Source organism: Melospiza melodia, chromosome 6 (genome assembly GCF_035770615.1).
Source record: "Melospiza melodia melodia isolate bMelMel2 chromosome 6, bMelMel2.pri, whole genome shotgun sequence".
Taxonomy (NCBI): Eukaryota; Metazoa; Chordata; class Aves; order Passeriformes; family Passerellidae; genus Melospiza; species Melospiza melodia.
This window is the reverse complement of record NC_086199.1, coordinates 54,820,862-54,841,334: the sequence shown is the minus strand read 5'-3', so window position 1 is coordinate 54,841,334 and position 20,473 is coordinate 54,820,862. Positions and strand designations below refer to the sequence as shown.

General features: G+C 44.8%; 4 protein-coding genes across 4 annotated transcripts; all 4 read left to right on the top strand.

The window, feature by feature from the left end:
- The first annotated feature begins 216 nt into the window (after positions 1-216).
- Positions 217-1,817, top strand: LOC134419895 (olfactory receptor 4S1-like). Its single transcript, XM_063159496.1, is given in 6 exon segments — positions 217-255; positions 852-1,166; positions 1,169-1,260; positions 1,262-1,337; positions 1,340-1,527; positions 1,574-1,817. Coding segments are annotated over 6 exon segments (954 nt in total).
- Positions 1,818-4,911: 3,094 nt separating this feature from the next.
- On the top strand, positions 4,912-5,859 carry LOC134419806 (olfactory receptor 4D5-like). The gene has a single exon (XM_063159411.1). It carries the CDS (start codon positions 4,933-4,935, stop codon positions 5,857-5,859), a length of 927 nt encoding a protein of 308 aa, XP_063015481.1. The 5' UTR covers positions 4,912-4,932.
- A 3,320-nt stretch (positions 5,860-9,179) lies between these two features.
- Positions 9,180-10,127, top strand: LOC134419805 (olfactory receptor 4D5-like). The gene has a single exon (XM_063159410.1). It carries the CDS (start codon positions 9,201-9,203, stop codon positions 10,125-10,127), a length of 927 nt encoding a protein of 308 aa, XP_063015480.1. The 5' UTR covers positions 9,180-9,200.
- Positions 10,128-15,049: 4,922 nt separating this feature from the next.
- On the top strand, positions 15,050-16,030 carry LOC134419894 (olfactory receptor 5V1-like). Its single transcript, XM_063159493.1, has one exon. It carries the CDS (start codon positions 15,050-15,052, stop codon positions 16,028-16,030), a length of 981 nt encoding a protein of 326 aa, XP_063015563.1.
- The last annotated feature ends 4,443 nt before the right edge of the window (positions 16,031-20,473 follow it).

Below are 20,473 nucleotides of genomic sequence, written 5' to 3'. Positions count from 1 at the left end.
TTGTCAACCATCTCTGGCTCTCTTTGGCTGTAACCATGTGCAGAACTGATTTTGCAGTCCTAAATCAGGTTATTGAATTCTTCTTCAATTAACCACCCGAGATTTTAGGTGAAAACCCTTGCAAATAAGAGGATGGTGCAATTCCTTATTATTTTCTTTTTAATTATAACAATCCACATTGTATTTATTTCATATCCCAACTGATTACACTATATCATGTACCTCTGGTCAGTGGCTGAAAAGCTAATTTTAAAGGTAAGATCTCCCTTTTATCCCCTTTCTTGAGTATGTTTTACCTCCTGTCAGTAAAAGTGCAAGCACAGGAGAAGTCAGAAACTTTCCCAACTTCCTCTTTAGGCTTCACTTTTTCAAGTTTGAAAATTTTGTTTTTTCTACATTTCAGCATTTCCTGTGGGTGCTTGATCAGTTTTTTGCCTCTACAGGACTTTCTGATCTTGCTCTATCTTAAAATCATAAAATCGGAGCCTGGATCAGATTGATCCAATCCCAAACGGATCCAGTGAGTGGCATCCCTGCCCATGGAAGTGGAGTTGGAACTAGATGGTCTCTAAGGTCCTTTCCAACCCAAACGATTCCAGGAGTCTATGATTCTATGGCTGTGTCATATATAAGGCAAATTAAATATGTAGAGGGGGAAGAACAATGAAAAAACAAACAAAAACCGAAACAAATTTTAAAAGAATTTGATAAACTTAATTCTAAACTTATGTATTTCTTAGAGAGAATGCACTTCTGATAAAGAATTAAATTTTAAGAATGAAAAAACTGATTAATCATTTTGTCTTTATCCTTCCACATTTCCAGGCTCTGCACTGCACATTGCCCACTAGACTGGCACGGAAAACTCCAGCACCATGAAGGAATTAATCCTCCTGGGCCTCTCAGAGAACCAAGGGATGCAAAAAATGTATTTTGTGGTGTTCCTGCTTTTCTACACACTCACGGTGGCAGGAAATCTCACAGTTGTCACTGTGACGAGCAGCCGGCGCCTGAACTCCCCCATGTACTTCTTCCCCTGCCACCTTTCCTTTGTAAGTTATTGTTACTCCTCTGTCACAGCTCCCCAAATGATTTCTGGCTTCCTGGTGGAAAATAACACCATCTCCTTTGCAGGTTGCATAGGGCAGCTCTTTGGGGCTTCATTTTGTTTGGCTGCACAGAGGTTTTCATCCTGACAGGCATGGCCTACAACCGTTGCATGGCCGTCTGCCAGCCCCTGTGCTACCCTGCGCTCACGTCCCACAGTCTGCGGCTGCATGGTGGGGATCCTCTGGGTGGGGGTCTTCCTGCATTCCACCCTCGAGACCTTTCCCACCCTTCCCTGCTCCCTTTATATGGCCCCAATAAAGTCATCCACTATTTCTGTGATGTCGACCCCCTGCTCCCCCTGGCCCACACCAACACACACGCCAAGGGCCTGGCCGCAGTGGCCAACAGCGGGGTGATATCCCTGAGCTGCCTCCTCGTCCTGGTCATGTCCTACATGGGCATCCTGGCTTCCCTGAGGTGGCACAAGGCTGGTGAGATGGCACAAGGCCCTGTCCACGTGCAGGTCCAACATCACTGTGGTAATCCTGTGCCTTGGGCCCAGCACGTTTGTTTACATTTGCCCATCCGGTGGCTTGTCTGAGGACAGGAGTGTGGCCGCGTTCTAAATGCTCATCACACCCATGTTCAACCTCCTCATCACACCCATGTTCAACCTCCTCATCTACACCCTCTGGGATGGGGAGGTGAAGGGACCCATGAGGAAATTATGCAGGAGGAAATTAGGAAGTGAAAATGGGAAGGGGTAGAGCTGTGATCATGTTCCCAAAAAATCGGAGAAAATCAAGCAGGTTTTGCTGTAATTTCTTCTGTGACAATGCCCCAAAATGGGCCTTTCAAAGAAAAACTGCCTATTGGTCTAATCCTCCTGGAATTAGAAAGGCACTAGAAGTTATTTTTATGGTGGAAAAGACATTGGGAACTCTGGCATTCCCTTCCTATTCCTTGTCAACGAGCAAAGGCCCATGCCAAGGCCTCCTGAGCAGCTGCAACATCAGGGCTTAAATACTCTTAAAAATACTGAAAATATTGTCCAGATGGAGCACCCCATAAGAAACAAAAAAACCAAAAAACCCCGTGATACCAAGAGCTAATTGGGTGGTTTCCTGATGAAGGAACAGGAAGGGAAACTTCTCTCCTTAGTCTCCCACTTCAGCAAATCTTTTCTGCCCTGTTCCATGTCAGGCTGGATGGGCCCTGAGGAAACTGGGTCTGGTGGAAGGTGTCCTTGCCCATGGCAGAGGTTTGGGATGAGATGGTTTTTTAAGTCCCTTCCAACCCGAACAGCTATTCTATAATCCATCATTCTCCTATAATTCTATCTACTTCACCTGTCTCTGCCCAAGAGACCAGGAAATAAAATAAATGTAGTTTAAAATGTTATAGAGATGAAAAACAGTGGGGTCTTTTGGAGGTCTCACTTCTGGGTGATTCTGAGGAAATATTCACCCATAGCTTATGGAAGGTGTCACTGGAAACTGTGTCGGGCTCCTCTACACTTTGCAAAGAATTCTGACAAGAATTTCATACTTGAGCTCAAAAGTTCCTCCTGCATTTTACTGTGTCAGTAAAAATACCTGCTGAGCAAGGAAGGCTCACCACAAATCTTTGTGCATTTTTTGAAATGATTTCCAACCTACTTCTTGTTTTAAAGTTTTAAATCAGGTGTCTGAGGGATGACATCAGTGATATTTTGCTTTGTGCTGTCAACATGTAAGTTAGTAAGAAATAAGATTGTAGATGAGACAGACAGGCTTAGGACAGAAAGCAAAATTTGTATCCATTTACATGAATTTATATAAATGTCCTAAGTAAGAGACATCTTTATCCGATGTCTCTCTCCAGGGATTAAAGTAATAACTACCCAAGGAACAATTTAGTCCCTTGCCACTGATGATTTCTGACAAAACTCCCTTTGCCTCTGAGATCTCATTACTCCTGATAGCCTTGTGCCTTGTGGTGTGATGTACCTGAACTATTTCTGCTAAAGGAATAATTGCACCTGAAGGTACTCCTGGAGGTTGCTTTTTTGATTGGTTGGGGGTTTTTGGGGTTTTTTTTTTTGCATAATGAGAAGTACAGAAGGTTGGGCTGTTCTTTTCAGGGCTTAGAGTTAACAGAGATACAGAGCTGCTTCCATAACTTCCAAGCAGCACCTTGCAGAGAGTTTCTGATGGAACTGAGAGGTTCTGGTGGAACCCCCTGAAGTGGTCTGGGGAGGTCGTCAGAGGAGCGACAGCAAGTGAGCTCTGTGGAAGTTTTCTGGGATTGTTCCTTTGTTTTGCTCGGGGCCCACTGAAATCCTGCCTTTGCAAAGCAGCATTGCTGGTGAGTGACTTTTGGGAGATCTATTTTATGACTTAGAATAAAAAAACATTAAAAAATCAGTTGCAGATTTAAAATCCCAGAATGGTTTGGGCTGGAAGGCACCTTAAAGCTCATCTTGTTCTGATCCCCTGCAACAAGGGGATTGCTCTGGTTGCTCCAAGCCCTGTCCAGCTTGGTCTTGAGCACTTTCAGGAATATCACACACTTGTGATCCTGGTGTTCTGCATGGGAATGCTGTAAGGCTGGATTTGTGGGTGTTTGTCAATAAAGCAGAAACATCTCTGTCAGTAGTCTAGTGTCACCACAGGTGTATTTATGGGGTGTTTCACACCACAGCCAGGACCTGGGTATTATTTCTACCGCCCTCCTCAGCTAAATAACCAGAGCTTGTTATTACACATGTCCATGACATATTCTGGCTTGGATTTCACTGCCACTCCTTCAGGGAAGCATTGGCTTTAAACTGAAATTGTCCCAAAAAGACAGCAGAAGAAATACAGTGGATATTCAACATACCAGAGGACAATGTCTGTGTCCTGTTAATGTCCCCTGTCTAATGATTTGGCCTTTTAGATCTTTTAAGGCAGCTTTATTCAATGCTGTTAGCATCATAAATATCTGGTTTCTTACTTGTTGACTCGTGCTTGCTCAGATATAAACTCCTCAGCCGAAATGAGCAGTGAAGGAATTTCTTGGAGGGATTTTAAATGGACAAGCGAATTCCTCTGCTGCTCCCACTGCAACCTCCACAGAACAGTGAGTGTAGTTGTCTACTGAAAACTTGAAAAATTAATTTTAAAACTGTAAAGGTAGAGAAACCAAGCAGGGTTTTGAACCTTCTGCTGTGTTAGAAATCCCAGTTTCTCCAGTGAGGGACTTCCCAGATCCGGTTTCTGTGCACGTATTCCCAGTTTCAGAGAGGCTAAACTAACTGGAGGGCCCTTTCCTTAGTTTAGAGGAGTGTCATTAGGATCAGAACATGGAACAGCTCATGCCAGAAAATGGCAGCATTTCCTTGTAGTCACTACAAATTTCCAGCAGGCAAAAGGACAGCACAGCAATGTTCCAGCATTCATGGATCTTGTTATCTGACAGCAGTATGTGCTAGAATCAACATTTCTGAAGGGATTTAAAAGCAGTATGGGTGTAGCACATGGGGACATGGTTTAGTGGAGGGCTTGGCAGTGGTCGGGGGAGAATTGGACACAATGGGGGCTTTTCCAACTTTATCAATTCTATAATTCCGTGATTTCTCTTTCACAGAATGCGAGCACACCCACCATGATGCAGGAAAATAGTGGTCAGAGTGAGTTCAGGGGAGAAGGTCAGTGTGGAAGGGTAGGCAGGAGACCTGAGTAGGGGCAGAATAGGGGGTGAGTGCAAACTCTGCTGACTCTCATTTGTGACATGACACTGTGCTTTTTGCAGCAGCAAATGCATCCTGCTCACACCATCCATGAGCCTTGGAGCTGTTGCACATTCCCTTTCCTTCCTGGCCACCCCCCGACCTGTGCCATGGCAGCCTGAGCTGCAGTGATGGCACAGGACAACTCCTCCCGGGTGGCTGAATTCATCCTCCTGGGGCTCTCCGACACCCGGGAGCTGCAACTCCTCTTCTTCATGTTCTTCCTCCTGGCCTACATCATGGTCTTGCTGGGCAACCTCCTCATCATCGTGACAGTCAGGACTGACCCCAAGCTCTCCTCACCCATGTACTTCCTCCTCTGCAATCTGTCTTTCATCGATATCTGCTACACTTCTATTACTGCCCCCAGGGTGTTGGTGGCCCTGCTCTCAGGGCACAAGGCCATTGCCTTTGAGGGCTGCATGGCCCAGCTGTTTTTCCTGCACTTTGTGGGCTCCTCAGAGATGTTCCTCCTGACGGTGATGGCGTTCGACCGCTACACGGCCATCTGCAGGCCCCTGCACTACACGGCCATCATGGCCCGCAGGGCCTGCTGGGCACTGGTCGCGGCCTGCTGGGCCGGGGGCTTTATCCACTCCTTTGTCCAGACTGTGCTCATGCTGCAGCTGCCCTTCTGCGGCCCCAACACCATCCACAGCTACTTCTGTGACGTGCCGCCCGTCATCCGCCTGGCCTGCACCGACACCGCCCTCACCGAGTGGCTCATGGCCTCCAACAGCGGCCTCATCTCCCTGGGCTGCTTCCTGGTGCTGGTGGCCTCCTACGCCCTCATCCTGGCCAAGGTCCGGGCCCGCGTCTCCCAGGGGAACTGGAAGGCTCTGTCCACATGTGCCTCACACGTGATGGCCATCACCCTGCTATTCGTGCCCTGCATCTTTACCTACCTGCGGCCCGCTGGGACCTTGCCCACCAGCAAGTACGTCTCTGTCATCTACACCATCTTGTCACCCATGATGAACCCCCTCATCTACACCCTGAGGAGCAGCGAGGTGAAGGAATCCATGTGGAGACTCTGGAGGCATTGCAGAACCTTCTGACACAGGCTGGGTTGGCAGGACCCTGGAGTTACACCCAGAGTTACACCTGGAGTCACGTTCCTGCTCTACTCCTACACAATAATGACTCGGTGGCTAAAGCCCACAGACTTCCAATTATGTACAAATACATTTCTATACACATATTACTCTTCATATTAAAAATCCATGCTGAAAACCCCAAACTTCCTAAACACTTTCACTCGTGTGAGGTCATAATTTTCAAATAAATGAATGAATCCAGGGTGAGGCTTGTCTCCCTCTCTAACATGCTTTTCCAGTGCTGTGACAGCAGATGGCAGAGGCACATGCACTAAGTGTCCCCAGTTCACCCACTAACACTGGAGGATAGAGACATTGCCGATTCTGCTTGTAGGGTTTCCTTTAGACATATAAGAATATTTTTAGTCATAATTCTCTCACAGAAGTGAGCTACTTAAATCATATAAGGCACAATATATAGAGGAAGGAGGAGGAGTGGAGATGGACTCCAGAGACAAAGAGTGTCCTGAATGTAGGTTGGACAAGAGGGAATGGCTTCACACTGGCACAGGCTGTGTTTAGATGGGATATTGGGAAGAAATTCTTCCCTGTGGTGGTCTGGCATGGGTTCCCCATGGCAGTCCTGTCCCTAGAAATGCTACAGGCCAGGTTGAATGGGGCATGGAGCAGTGTAGGATATCAGGGATAGTGGAAGGTATCCCTGCCCTTGGTAGAGGTTTGGAATGAAATGGTCTTTAAAGTGCCGTCTGCCCCAAACAGCTATTCTGCAATTCCATCATTCTCCTATAATTCTATCTACTTCACCTGTCTCTGCCCAAGACAGCAGAAAAAAAAATGAATGTATTTTTAAACGCTTTGGAGGTGAGCAACAGTGGGGCTTTTTAGAGGTCTCACTTCTGGGTGATTCTGAGCAAATATTCACCCGTAGCTTGTGGAAGGTGTCACTGGAAACTGTGTCAGGCTCCTCTACACTTGGCAAAGAATTCTGACAAGAATTTCATACTTGAGCTCAAAAGTTGCTTCTGCGCTTTATTGTGTCAGTAAAAATACTTGCTGAGCAAGGAAGGCTCACCACAAATCTTTGTGCATTTCTTTCAATGATTTCCTGAGTCACTTCTTGTTTTAAAGTTCTAAGTCAGGTGTCTAAGGGATAACATCAGTGATATTTTTGCTTTGTGCTGTCAATGTGTAAGTTAGTAAGAAATAAGATTGTAGATGAGACAGACAGGCTTAGGACAGAAAGCAAAATTTGTATCCATTTACATGAATTTATATAATGTCCTAAGTAAGAGACATCTTTATCTGATGTCTCTCTCCAGGGATTAACGTAATAACTACCCAAGGAACAATTTAGTCCCTTGCCACTGATGATTTCTGACAAAACTCCCTTTGCCTCTGAGATCTCATTACTCCTGATAGCCTTGTGCCTTGTGGTGTGATGTACCTGAACTATTTCTGCTAAAGGAATAATTGCACTTGAAGATGCACCTGGAGTTTGCTTTTTGATTTGGTAGGTTTGGGGTTTGTTGTTTTTTTTTTTTGCATAATGGGAAGTACAGAAGGTTGAGCTGTTCTTTTCGGGGCTTAGAGTTGGCAGAGATACAGAGCTGCTTCCATAACTTCCAAGCAGCACCTTGCAGAGAGTTTCTGATGGAACTGAGAGGTTCTGGTGGAACCCCCTGAAGTGGTCTGGGGAGGTCGTCAGAGGAGCGACAGCAAGTGAGCTCTGTGGAAGTGTTCTGGGATTGTTCCTTTGTTTTGCTCGGGGCCCACTGAAATCCTGCCTTTGCAAAGCAGCATTGCTGGTGAGTGACTTTTGGGAGATCTATTTTATGACTTAGAATAAAAAAACATTAAAAAATCAGTTGCAGATTTAGAATCCCAGAATGGTTTGGGCTGGGAGGCACCTTAAAGCTCATCTTGTTCTGATCCCCTACAACAAGGGGATTGCTCTGGTTGCTCCAAGCCCTGTCCAGCTTGGTCTTGAGCACTTTCAGGAATATCACACACTAGTGATCCTGGTGTTCTGCGTGAGAATGCTGTAAGGGTGGATTTGTGGGTGTTTGTAAGTAAATCAGAAACATCTCTGTCAGCAGTCTAGTGTCACCACAGGTGTAATTATGGGGTGTTTCACACCACAGCCAGGACCTGGGTATTATTTCTACCACCCTCCTCAGCTAAATAACCAGAGCTTGTTATTACACATGTCCGTGACATATTCTGGCTTGGATTTCACTGCCACTCCTTCAGGGAAGCATTTGCTTTAAACTGAAATTGTCCCAAAAAGACAGCAGAAGAAATACAGTGGATATTCAACATACCAGAGGACAATGTCTGTGTCCTGTTAATGTCCCCTGTCTAATGATTTGGCCTTTTAGATCTTTTAAGGCAGCTTTATTCAATGCTTATACTATCATAAATATCTGGTTTCTTACTTGTAGGCTCCTGCTTGCTCAGATATAAACTCCTCAGCAGAAATAAGCAGTAAAGGAATTTCCTGGAGGGATTTTAAATGGACAAGTGCATTCCTCTGCTGCTTACCACTGTAACCTCCACAGGACAGTGAATGTATTTGTTTACTGCAAAACTTGCAAAATTAATTTTAAAACTGTAAAGGTAGAGAAGCCATGCAGGGTTTTGAACCTTCTGCTGTGTTAGAAATCCCAGTTTCTCCAGTGAGGGATTTCCCAGATCCGGTTTCTGTGCACGTATTCCCAGTTTTAGTCTGAATAAGTTAACGGGAGAGCCCTTTCCTTAGTTTAGAGGAGTGTCATTAGGATCAGAACACGGAACAGCTCATGCCTGAGAATGGCAGCATTTGCTTGTAGTCACTTCAAATTTCCAGCAGGCAAAAGGACAGCACAGCATTTTCCCAGCATTCATGGCTCTTGTTATCTGACAGCAGGATGTGCTGGAATCAGCATTCCTGAAGGGATTTAAAAGCAGTATGGATGTAGCACTTGGAGACATGGTTTAGTGGAGGGCTTGGCAGTGTTGGGTGGAGAATTGGACTAAATGGGAGCTTTTCCAACTTTAACAATACTTTAATTCAGTGATTTCTCCCTCACAGAATGTGAGCACACCAAATATGATGCAGGAAAATAGTGGTCAGAGTGAGTTCAGGGGAGAAGGTCAGTGTGGAAGGGCGGGCTACACCTGAGTAGGGGCAGAATAGGGGGTGAGTAAAAACTGTGCTTTCTGTCATTTGTGACATGACACTGTGCTTTTTGCAGCAGCAAATGCATCCTGCTCACACCATCCATGAGCCTTGGAGCTGTTGCACATTCCCTTTCCTTCCTGGCCACCCCCCGACCTGTGCCATGGCAGCCTGAGCTGCAGCGATGGCACAGGACAACTCCTCCCGGGTGACTGAATTCATCCTCCTGGGGCTCTCCGACACTCGGGAGCTGCAACTCCTCTTCTTCATGTTCTTCCTCCTGGCCTACATCATGGTCTTGCTGGGCAACCTCCTCATCATCGTGACAGTCAGGACTGACCCCAAGCTCTCCTCACCCATGTACTTCCTCCTCTGCAATCTTTCCTTCATCGATATCTGCTGCACCTCTGTCACTACCCCCAGGGTGCTGGTGGCCCTGCTCTCAGGGCACAAGGCCATTGCCTTTGAGGGCTGCATGGCCCAGCTGTTTTTCCTGCACTTTGTGGGCTCCTCAGAGATGTTCCTCCTGACGGTGATGGCGTTCGACCGCTACACGGCCATCTGCAGGCCCCTGCACTACACGGCCATCATGGCCCGCAGGGCCTGCTGGGCACTGGTCGCGGCCTGCTGGGCCGGGGGCTTTATCCACTCCTTTGTCCAGACTGTGCTCATGCTGCAGCTGCCCTTCTGCGGCCCCAACACCATCCACAGCTACTTCTGTGACATGCCGCCCGTCATCCGCCTGGCCTGCGCCGACACCGCCCTCACCGAGTGGCTCATGGCCTCCAACAGCGGCCTCATCTCCCTGGGCTGCTTCCTGGTGCTGGTGGCCTCCTACGCCCTCATCCTGGCCAAGGTCCGGGCCCGCATCTCCCAGGGGAACTGGAAGGCTCTGTCCACGTGTGCCTCACACGTGATGGCCATCACCCTGCTCTTCGTGCCCTGCATCTTCACCTACCTGCGGCCCGCTGGGACCTTGCCCACCAGCAAGTACGTCTCTGTCATCTACACCATCTTGTCACCCATGATGAACCCCCTCATCTACACCCTGAGGAGCAGCGAGGTGAAGGAATCCATGTGGAGACTCTGGAGGTATTGCCGAACCTTCTGACACAGGCTGGGTTGGCAGGACCCTGGAGTTACACCCAGAGTTACACCTGGAGTCACGTTCCTGCTCTACTCCTACACAATAATGACTCGGTGGCTAAAGCCCACAGACTTCCAATTATGTACAAATACATTTCTATACACATATTACTCTTCATATTAAAAATCCATGCTGAAAACCCCAAACTTCCTAAACACTTTCACTCGTGTGAGATCATAATTTTCAAATAAATGAATGAATCCAGGGTGAGGCTTGTCTCCCTCTCTAACATGCTTTTCCTGTGCTGTGACAGCAGATGGCAGAGGCACATGCACTAAGTGTCCCCAGTTCACCCACTAACACTGGAAGATAGAGACAGTGCAGATTCTGCTTGTAGGGTTTCCTTTAGACATATAAGAATATTTTTAGTCATAATTCTCTCACAGAAGTGAGCTATTTAAATCATATAAGGCACAATATATAGAGGAAGGAGGAGGAGTGGAGATGGACTCCAGAGACAAAGAGTGTCCTGCATGGAGGCAGGACAAGATGGAATGGCTTCACACTGGCACAGGCTGTGTTTAGATGGGATATTGGGAAGAAATTCTTCCCTGTGGTGGTCTGGCATGGGTTTGCCATGGCTGCCCTGTCCCTAGAAATGTTCCAGGCCAGCTTGGATGGGGCTTGGAGCAATGTGGGATATCAGGGATCGTGGATGGTGTCCCTCCCAATGGCAGGGGGGTGGAATGGGATTGTCTGTAAGGTCCCTTCCAACCCAAACTGCCTCTGTGAGGGCAGCAGTTACATCACCAAATCCATCAGGGATAGAAATTCAGTGGTTTTCATGAGAGGAACACCATCAATTTCATTGTTTTAAAATTATTTAGGATTGGATTCATCCCACCTAAATAAAATCATGGAATCACTGAGATGGGAAAAGCCCTCTAAGATCATCAAGTCCAACATGCCGCAGGTCTACTCAGGCCACCACTAACCCATGTCCCCAAGTGCCACATCCACACAGCTTTTAAATCCCTTCAGGATTAGCCACTCTACCACTGCCCTGGGCAGTCCATTCCAGGGCTGGAAAACCCTTCCCATGAAGGAATTTTTCCTAATATCCAATTTAAATTGCTGCACAGGAAGTGAAAGGATTTCCACATTTCCTGTCTCTCCTCACTGTCTTAAATTAGCCCTCACTCCCACACCTGTAGGAATAGGAGGATCAGAAGCATCAGTGAGTCATTGATCTTCCTGGTTAAAAGAGATTTCCAAACATCTCCCATCCTTGTGCAAATGAGATTTCTTTTTAATAGTGAATTTCTACTCAGGATCATCACAGAATGGTTTGGGCTGGAAGGGAGCTTTTCTTTTTTAGTATTAGAGAAAAATGTTGAAGAATTAAAATTTCTTTAGGTCAATTAGGGTAAATTTCAATTGAGAAAAAAAATGTATCACTGTGATATTTTTTTTAACATTCCAATAAAGCTTCTATTAATATTTTATGTATAAATCAATGCAAGGCAAATTGGAGCGGTGGTCCAGTTATTTTGCTGGTGTCAATTTGTTCACCAGGTATAAACTGGGGGCATCAACAGTGAACTAATTTGAAAGAACTGCTCCAATTTTGATAAAATAAATAAAAATTCCATATTTTTGGGAGCTGGGATTTCAAGTGGCTTGGAGCAATCTGATCCAGTAGAATATGTCCCTGCCCATTGCAAGGGGTTGGAATGGGATGAGCTTAAAAGTCCCTTCCAACCCAAACTATTCTATGAAGACAAACAATTTAATATAATTGATTTTTCTCCCCTGGAAACATCTTGCCACGACTTTAACAAGGCCTCAGAAGATGTTGTTAAAAAGTTGGTGCCTGACAAATTGCAAAGGTGCAGCTTTGGCAGCTATGTGTAAATTGGCTCCACTGCGCACCATTAAAATCCTGAGTTCTTTCTCTACTGGAAATTATCGGCTCTGTGAGCTCATCCTCAAATTTATTGCCTTCACCTAGAGGACAGTGAAAAATAGCCTCAAAGGTAAAAAAAAAAAATCCTTTGAGAACTGGCAGGATCTCTACAATGCTTTTGTTAAATCCCAAGAAGCCTGAGGAGATCTCAGGCTAATCAATTTTATTTAAAAACTATAAGACTGAAACACAAATGGACATCAGAGAAAAGGGAGCATTTTCAACAGACTCTAATTAGTCTGGGCTCATCATAAGCATTCCTAGGTGGAAATCTCAAACAATGACAAAGCTGGGTAGTCACAGAATGGACAAAAATCAAATCAGTTTTGGTTGTGTAACATTGGGGATGGCAGGGAGGATTGGGCAAGAGGAGTCTAATCCAGCATATCATCAATTAGTCCACAACTGGATTCTGCAAATAGAGATATTTTTGTTGTTTTTGTTTTGAGGGGGTTTTTAATGAATTTTTATAATAAAATATAATGCAATATAATTTTTATGTATTTACCCTGAGGCAGAACACTTACCTCCAAAACTATCCTGTGCTTCTACTTCTAAATAAGCCAGCTAAGATTATCCCTGCAAATAAGCAACTTAAATGTGGAGTTGAGAGCCTGGGTGACTGGCAACCGAATGAGGCCAATGCATCCTACTCCAAAAGAAACATTTAAGATTTATGAGGGGAACAGAATCACAGAATTGTTTGGCTTGGAAGGGAGAGGTGAGGAATGGATTTCTTTGCTGTATCTCTTTCTGGCATCTGGGTTTATTATGAAATTCTTTATTGCAAAACTCCATGGGAAGTGTGATGCCTGATGTTCCTTGGGATAACTTCAGCTCACAGGGAAAGGGCTGGGCCATGGGGATTTATTCTAGCCATAGCTCTGCACTCCCATGGCAGGTGAGGCCTGTGCTGTAGGACCCCTGGGGAATTCCAGTTTACACAGTCCTGGAATGGACTGGGTTGAAATGGACCTTACAGTTCATGTTGTTCCACCCCCTGCCATGGGCAGGGACACCTTCCACTCTCCCAGGCTGCTCCAAGCCCCATCCAAGCTGGCCTTGGACACTTCCAGGGATCCAGGGGCATCCACAGCTTCCCTGGGCCAGGGCCTGTGCCAGGGCCTCACCACCCTCACAGGGAAGAATTTCTTCCTAATATCCAATCTAAATCCCTCATCTTTTAGTTTAAAACCATTCCCTCTGGTCTTATCACTGTTTGCCCATGTAAGATGCAGAATCTTTAACTTTCCAGGAGTTTGCAAACATAGCAAACAGGCTGGAAGAATGCTGGACAGCAAGAGTCCTTCACGTGAACAGTGCAGAATTTATGGTCAGGTATTGCTGGAATAGGAACAGTCCTGGACATCACATGGGGAGTGGCACTCCCGTAAATCACACATGGATTCTTAATGGGACCAGAAGGGAATTTTTATAAGCTCTTCAAAGTACTGCTGGTAATTTTGGATCCTTAGATTTCCAGCCCCTTTCGGGCAATATTCTGAAAAACCCCTCATACATGCAATTAACGGAACAGCCAAAAAAACTGCCAGACACACTTGTCCCCAGACGCTCCCTCATATTTATAAAACCTCATTAGAGAAGAGAGGTGCTGACTGATGCAGCCAAGCCAGTCCTTGTGCCAGTGCTGGCAGGTGTCTGTGTGAATATTCCAATGCTGCTTTGTTGGGATTCATCTCTTCCTTAGGAGTGAAATCATTTTTATGTCACATGTAGAAAGAAGAAAAAGGATGTTTTGTTTCCTGGAGCTACAGACAACTATAAATCACCTGTAATTAATTCTGTGCAGCAGTGAGTATTTCTGTGTTGTTTCTGTGCTATTTCACCTGAATGAGCTCCACATTTAATGAACAAGTGATATCCCTTTTATTTCTGCTGAGTTAACTATTTCTTACATAGTTTAAGCCCTGACTTTGCTCCCTCTCAAGCTTCTGGGAGAACATGAGACCACAGTGGAGCCTGGCCAGATGAAATATTTCATCAATCTATTTATCTCTGCATATCTTAGAAATGGGAATGTGGTACAATATTCCCACCATCTCAGAATTAATCCCAAAGTCTCCAAAGAGGAGGTGTTTGGACTGAACATTGCTTTCCCTCCTCTAGGGCTGGTATGTAAATCCTTACTGTAAATACTGAGCTACATTCCATGGAGCAGTGTGGGGTAAACGGCAAGATCCTTTAATGCCACATTTAGACTTCTTTGAACTGGGGAACTGGGATGGGAGGAAGGTCCAGATAGATGCTAGAAGTACTAATGCTATTATGGAAGTCTGTAGGGTAAAATTTATAGAAAACTGGGGGTCTTTAATGGGATGCCAAATTATAACTTTTTTTATTATAGAATCATAGAATAGTTTGGGTTGGAAAGCTCCTTAAAGCTGATTCCAAACCCCTGCCATGGGCAGGGACACCTTCCACTAGAACAGGTTGCTCCAAACCTCATCCAAAACCTGAAAAAAAACCCTAACATGCATCTATCCGCTGATTATGAGAGATTTAATTATTTTCTGACAGCATTACTCCCTTAAAAAGTTTTAGCTTCTGTTACTAATCTAGACCCTTTTTGTGGTATTATTAATACTAAGTATTTTATGTTGAAAGGAATTCCCTTGCTCAGAGAAGCTTGACAGCCCCTTTGTGTTGCCCGGAGCTGTGTCCAAGCTGGATGCCACAGAGAAGGTAACTTCCACTTCCAGCTCTTCAGACTGAGGTGGCAACTTGCAAAACCTAACATTTTGATTTAATCATTGTGAGGTTTAATACCTACAATTCGCTTTTTGCATTAGGAATATGTGGGCAAAATTGAGATTTTGAGTCCAATGCTTAGAAACAGTTTTGAACTTCAAAACAGACCAAAAAAAACCTCACAATCTTTAAAATGGGGATGAAATTGTGATTAAGTTACACCTTCTTTATTCCAGGGAAACCTCTGCTCGTTCCCACAATGAGAGGTAAGATGCAGAGGGTCAACCTCTCAGCAGTATCCGAGTTTGTTTTCGTGGGCCTCTCTGATGCTCCAGAAATCCGTTTGCTTCTCTTTGTGCTGTTTCTGCTCATTTATTTGGCCACCATGGCAGGCAACATCACTCTCCTCATTGCCATCAGCACTGACTCCCACCTGCACAGCCCCATGTACTTCTTCCTCGGCAACTTATCCCTGCTGGATCTCTTATGTCCCACCATCACCGTGCCCAAGATGCTGGGGGCCTTGCTGCTGGAGCACAAAGAGATTTCTTTCTCTGGCTGCCTGTTCCAGCACTTTTCCCTCATTGCTGTGGTGGGCACAGAGATTTTCCTCCTGGCTGTGATGGCCTACGACCGCTACGTGGCTGTGTGCCACCCCCTGAGGTACCCCAGCATTGTGAGCACGAAGCTGTGTGCTCAGCTGGCCCTGGGCACCTGGGCAACAGGGCTTCTGAACTCCCTGCTGCACACCTCTCTGGTTTTCACACTCTCTTTCTGTGGTCCTAACAGAATCCAGCAGTATTACTGTGACTTTCCTCCCGTGCTGGCCCTCTCCTGCTCGTCCACCCACAGCACGGAGTTGGTGATCCTGGTGGTGGCCGGGGTGCTGGGGAGTGGCGCCTGCGTGGTCACTGTGGTCTCTTACATCTGTATCCTCCTGGAAATCCTGGCCAGGAAGTCCCCTGGGATCTGGCACAAGGCTTTCTCCACTTGTGGTTCTCACCTGGCTGTAGTTTGTCTTTTTTATGGGACCACCATCTACACCTACGTCCGCCCTTCCTCCACCTATTCCCCACAGTGGGACAGGGTTGTGTCCATGCTCTATGGAATGCTCACCCCGCTCTTAAATCCCATCATCTACAGCCTCAGGAACAAAGACGTAAAATGTGCCCTAAAAAGAGTGATCAGCCAGGTGAGAAGGGCTTTAACAAGACAAGAAAACCTCGCTCAGTCTCCATCATCAGCTGGGTAGAAACCACTGTTTGTGACTGATCCTCTCTAACTCTGACATCTAAAAATTAAATGTTGGAATCCAAATTCATTTTCTGGGCTGAAAACTCCTTCTTTTGGCTCCCTCTGCAGTTACAAGGGAGAGCTGTATACTTCCAGAATTGCATGGCACAGCTTCAGGTCGTCTTCACAGGAGAAGAGTCCGGCTGGGAATGCTGTTCTCCACTGAGCACTGAGAAAGCTGAGGTGAGAGCAGGCAGGTGTTGGATGCATATTTTAGGGCAGAAATTCTGGGAATTGGTACTCAGGCACACTTAGATATACCCTATGAAAGCAGTTTAAATCCCTTTCAAAATTAAACTCCAAATATATTAAATTATGTTTGATGGATCAGCCCTGAAATTGCTCTCCTCTTTCCTTGTTGTGTGTCTGTTGTTTGCTGGAATTGCCAGAGTTCCATCTCTGAAGCCATGTTTGCCACTACATTTTTCCTTTTTCCCATTTTTTTCTCCTTGCTACATCAAATCCTAATGGAAAGAGAGGTGATGCTGCTTCCTGCTGCTCATCCCTCTCTTCACCACCTCTCTTCTTTGTAGAGAAGTAATAAATAATCTGTTAAAAAGATGAGATTATTCTCACTTGATTGACCCCCAAAGTTTATGATCAAATAGGTTTAATAAAATCTCTTTTATTTAACTACAAGTGCCTTTGAATTTTTAAATACTTTCACTCTGTAATGAGACTTTTTATTAATTGTTGCCTTAAAGTGTTTGAAATGCAAGAAAATTCATCACTGTGAACAAGATTACAACTGTGAGCAGGATATTTATGAAGGAAAAAAAAATCCTTGTTCCAGCTCTTCCAGGAGCTGGAACAAAGAATGGCCGCATGGTAGCACAACCAGGGCACAGGACTTGGATTTGTCTTTATGCACAACTTTACTCCTGACTAGAACCCCTGGAACCTGGAATCTGTTCCAGGCTGTTGATGGCCCCCTTGGGATGTCCCAGACACTTCCAGAAGGTTCTGAGAGACTTCTGCCAACCACAAGTTGTTGGCCAGGGGAAGCTGCTGGTGCAGCTGGAGAAGGATAATGATGAAGGATCAATAATTATCCTTCAAATTCCTGCCATAACTTCTGCACCAACCAAGTGGAGGACTGGAGAGGTGTTGGACAAGCCATGAATCCTCCAACCAAGGTGTGGAGAAGTTGGGACAACTGAACTGCTTTGGAAGTTTTCATTTTCTTTAAAAAGGAGGAAAATTTCCTTCTCCTCAGTGCCTGTGAAATTGTCCCTGAGGACTGGTTAGAAGGATGAGGGAGGTCTACCAGGAGCTTCCTAAGAAAGTTTTAAGAACATTAGAGGCTCCTTCAGGATGCCCAAAAGGGCTTGTTAAAGATGAAGGGCCTTGGGTGGCTGCTGCCTGCAGGATTGGAGAATGCTCCTCTTTCCAGAGGTGATGGAATCTAAATGTAGCTGTGTGGAGAGATGCCTAAGGATGGACATCAGCCCACGTGCAATTCCAAACCCTGGATGCCTTTTAAAAGAGGCATCTGAATTCCAAAGTATCAAACTAGAGCCTGATTTCCAATGTGTGTCCAGACGGGAGATTTTGATGCCTCTCCTGGCTTGTGAAGGTGGAAAGGTTGGATTATCAAGTCTAATTCTGCTACAGTTCCCTCCCTCTCCACCCACCCCAGCCATGTGTTCCCAAAAAGATCCACCCTAAGGAGCTGCTTGCTGCCAGTGGACCAAACAAGGCTCACAGCAAAAGCTGGGATTGAGCCTTTCGGTAATTTGGCAAGGAATTTGTTCCTTCTTTTCTCCTTCTTCCCCAGAAGAGCTGTGGCTGCCTCATCCCTGGAAGTGTTCCAGGCCAGGCTGGATGGGCCTTGGAGCAGCCTGGTCTGGTGGGAAGTGTCCATTAGAGGTTCATTCTTTATCATCAGCTGTATCACCCCTTCACAAATTGAGGTGCTAATCCCTAACTATTCCTCAAAACCGAGACATCCTCCTTCATTTTCCTCATGCCCAGTAACCTCTGACACTGGAAGGAGACAGCTGTGATTTTCTTTGGCACCACTGGAAAAATTTAGCAGGGCAGGATCATAATACACCATAATATACTCACCCAGTTTCTGCTCTTCTTTTCCCCGAGTGTGTGTTTTTGGCTGCTCTTGGAAATCAATACTCATGAGCACAGAGATCCTCTTACATTCCTAGAAGTGGAGCTGCCCTGCTGGAATGGGGGTGGGAGTACAGACAGCACCAAGTAAATCGAGGAAAAATACTGTCAATGAAGTTCCCATATAAGTGATCCTCTGTGCACTTACACTTTGCTTTCGCCACTGAAAATCAGATTTTACCTATTATTTGCTAATCACATAACTAGTGAGAGACCATTTTCATTTATCTATTCCTAAAGATAAAGAATTCCTTAAATTCTTGATGAGCCTTCAAAAAAAAAAAAAAAAAAAAAACCACCAACCAAAAAAACCCCAAAACCAAGCTTTCTTTTTCCTTAAGCAAATCCAACTATATTATTTATGTGTGGATTTTATTACTTGCAATGAAACCAGAGCAGATTTTCCCCTCTGATTTTTTTTGTATGGTGCTGCCAGATATGAAAATATGCAACATAAAAGAGAATGTGAATGATTTATTTTTCTCCTCTAAAAATAGCATCCACTTGTGAAGTTCAAACTGGGCTACAGTGCTGGCTTTACAATTCCCAGGATTTTGGGAATCAAAAAAAAGTTGCATTTGGTGTGTCAGTGCTATTTTCACCTCCCATTCTTCCCTGGTTTTAATTCTTATACAAAAAATTGATTCATAAAATCAAGGCTCCTTGTGAAGAGACTTTGTCCTCTCTGTGGCCACCCTTTAAACACTTGGCTTTAAATGGCTTTAAGATGAAGGAGGGAAGGATTAGATTAGATATTGGGGAGAAATTTATTCCTTTGGGGGTGGTAAAAATCTGATTGTTTATTAATCCCATTTTAGACAGTTTTGTGTTATCTCACTCAAGGGTAACCACCTAATATTTTGGAATTTATACTGCTCATCCAGGCTTCCTTTCTCTGTCCTGCCTAGAATTTATCCTGGCATCAGCAGAAATGTGTATTAGCTTTTGCAAAGTTAGAGTTAAATTATGTGCTTTTTCTTGTAAAGTTAAAATGATACCCAGAATTCCTTTCTTAGCAGAATGAATCAAATTCAAATTCAAGTTTCAGGTAAAAAATAAGTGTGAGGGGAATTGCTTGGAAAATCTAAAGATATTTGGCTTTGAATATTTAAAAAGAATTCTCATGGCTTGCTATCCATTAATTACTACAAAATTAATCAGCCTCAGGAAAGTAAACACACCAAATATTTGTGAGAAATCCCAGAATCAGATGCAACATTTAATTTTAAACTTGGAAAAGTAAAAGCTTTTGTACAGGGAAACTAGTTCTGCTGTCACCAAACATCTTTCATGCCTGTTCTCATCCTGCTCTCTTGACAATTTCACCACTTCCACATATTTTTCCATTTTCTCTTTTTGCATGTAGACCACAAGCCCTGGTTTCCCCTCTCACAACTAATTAATTTTTATTTCTGCTTAATTGTGTTACAAATTGCTTTTAGGTGGTTATGGGAATGTCCAGCCTGAAGAAGGGAAGGTTCCAGAGAGACCTTGGAGCCTTCCAGTGACAAAAAGGGCTCAGGGAGAGCTGGACAGGGACTTTGGACAGGGAGTGGCAGGACAAGTGGTAATGGCTTCAAACTGACAGGAGGTGGGTTTAGATGGAATATTGGGGGAGGAAACTCTTCCCTGTGCGGGTGGGTGGCAAGGCCCTGGAATGGATTTCCATGGGAGCTGTGGCTGCCCCATCCCTGGCAGCGTCCAAGGCCAGGCTGGATGGGGCTTGGAGCAACCTGCGATAGTGGAAAGTGTGTCTGCCCATGAATGTGATGGTTTTTAAGGTTGTGAAAAATGTGTATTTTATGATTGGCTTTTCACAAATATTAAATGAATATTATATGTGTTATGTTAGAAAGTTATGCTGTATTAATTTTCTTAAGTGGTGTGTTAAATATAGTTTGAGGTTATAACATAATGTTAAAATAGAAACTATATATATGGGATATTTTTTTAAGAGAGGAATGAGGTACTTGCAACAGATAGCAGCCACAGGACACCTAAATCTTTCAGAGAAAGAGAATTTATTGCTCCATTATCAGAAGAAACAAACTTCTTCCCACCTTGCTCAGCTCTGAAGATACCGTCAGGGTTAAGAAGAGGAAGTTGACACTGACAGGACCGAATCCTTTGTTTGAATGGAATTTATGCATCATGTATGAGATGTATGAATATGCAACAGGTTATTGCTTTAAGGGTTAATCCTCTGTTAACGTGTGTCCTTTTTCAGACTTATTTTGCCCACAAAGAGGTACCTGGCCTCTCCGTATCCCTTTGTTTT

What these genes read in the sequence shown, in the direction of transcription:
- LOC134419806 (XM_063159411.1), top strand. Translation starts at nt 4,933, where the DNA reads ATGGCACAGGACAACTCCTCCCGGGTGGCTGAATTCATCCTCCTGGGG.
- LOC134419805 (XM_063159410.1), top strand. Translation starts at nt 9,201, where the DNA reads ATGGCACAGGACAACTCCTCCCGGGTGACTGAATTCATCCTCCTGGGG.
- LOC134419894 (XM_063159493.1), top strand. Translation starts at nt 15,050, where the DNA reads ATGCAGAGGGTCAACCTCTCAGCAGTATCCGAGTTTGTTTTCGTGGGC.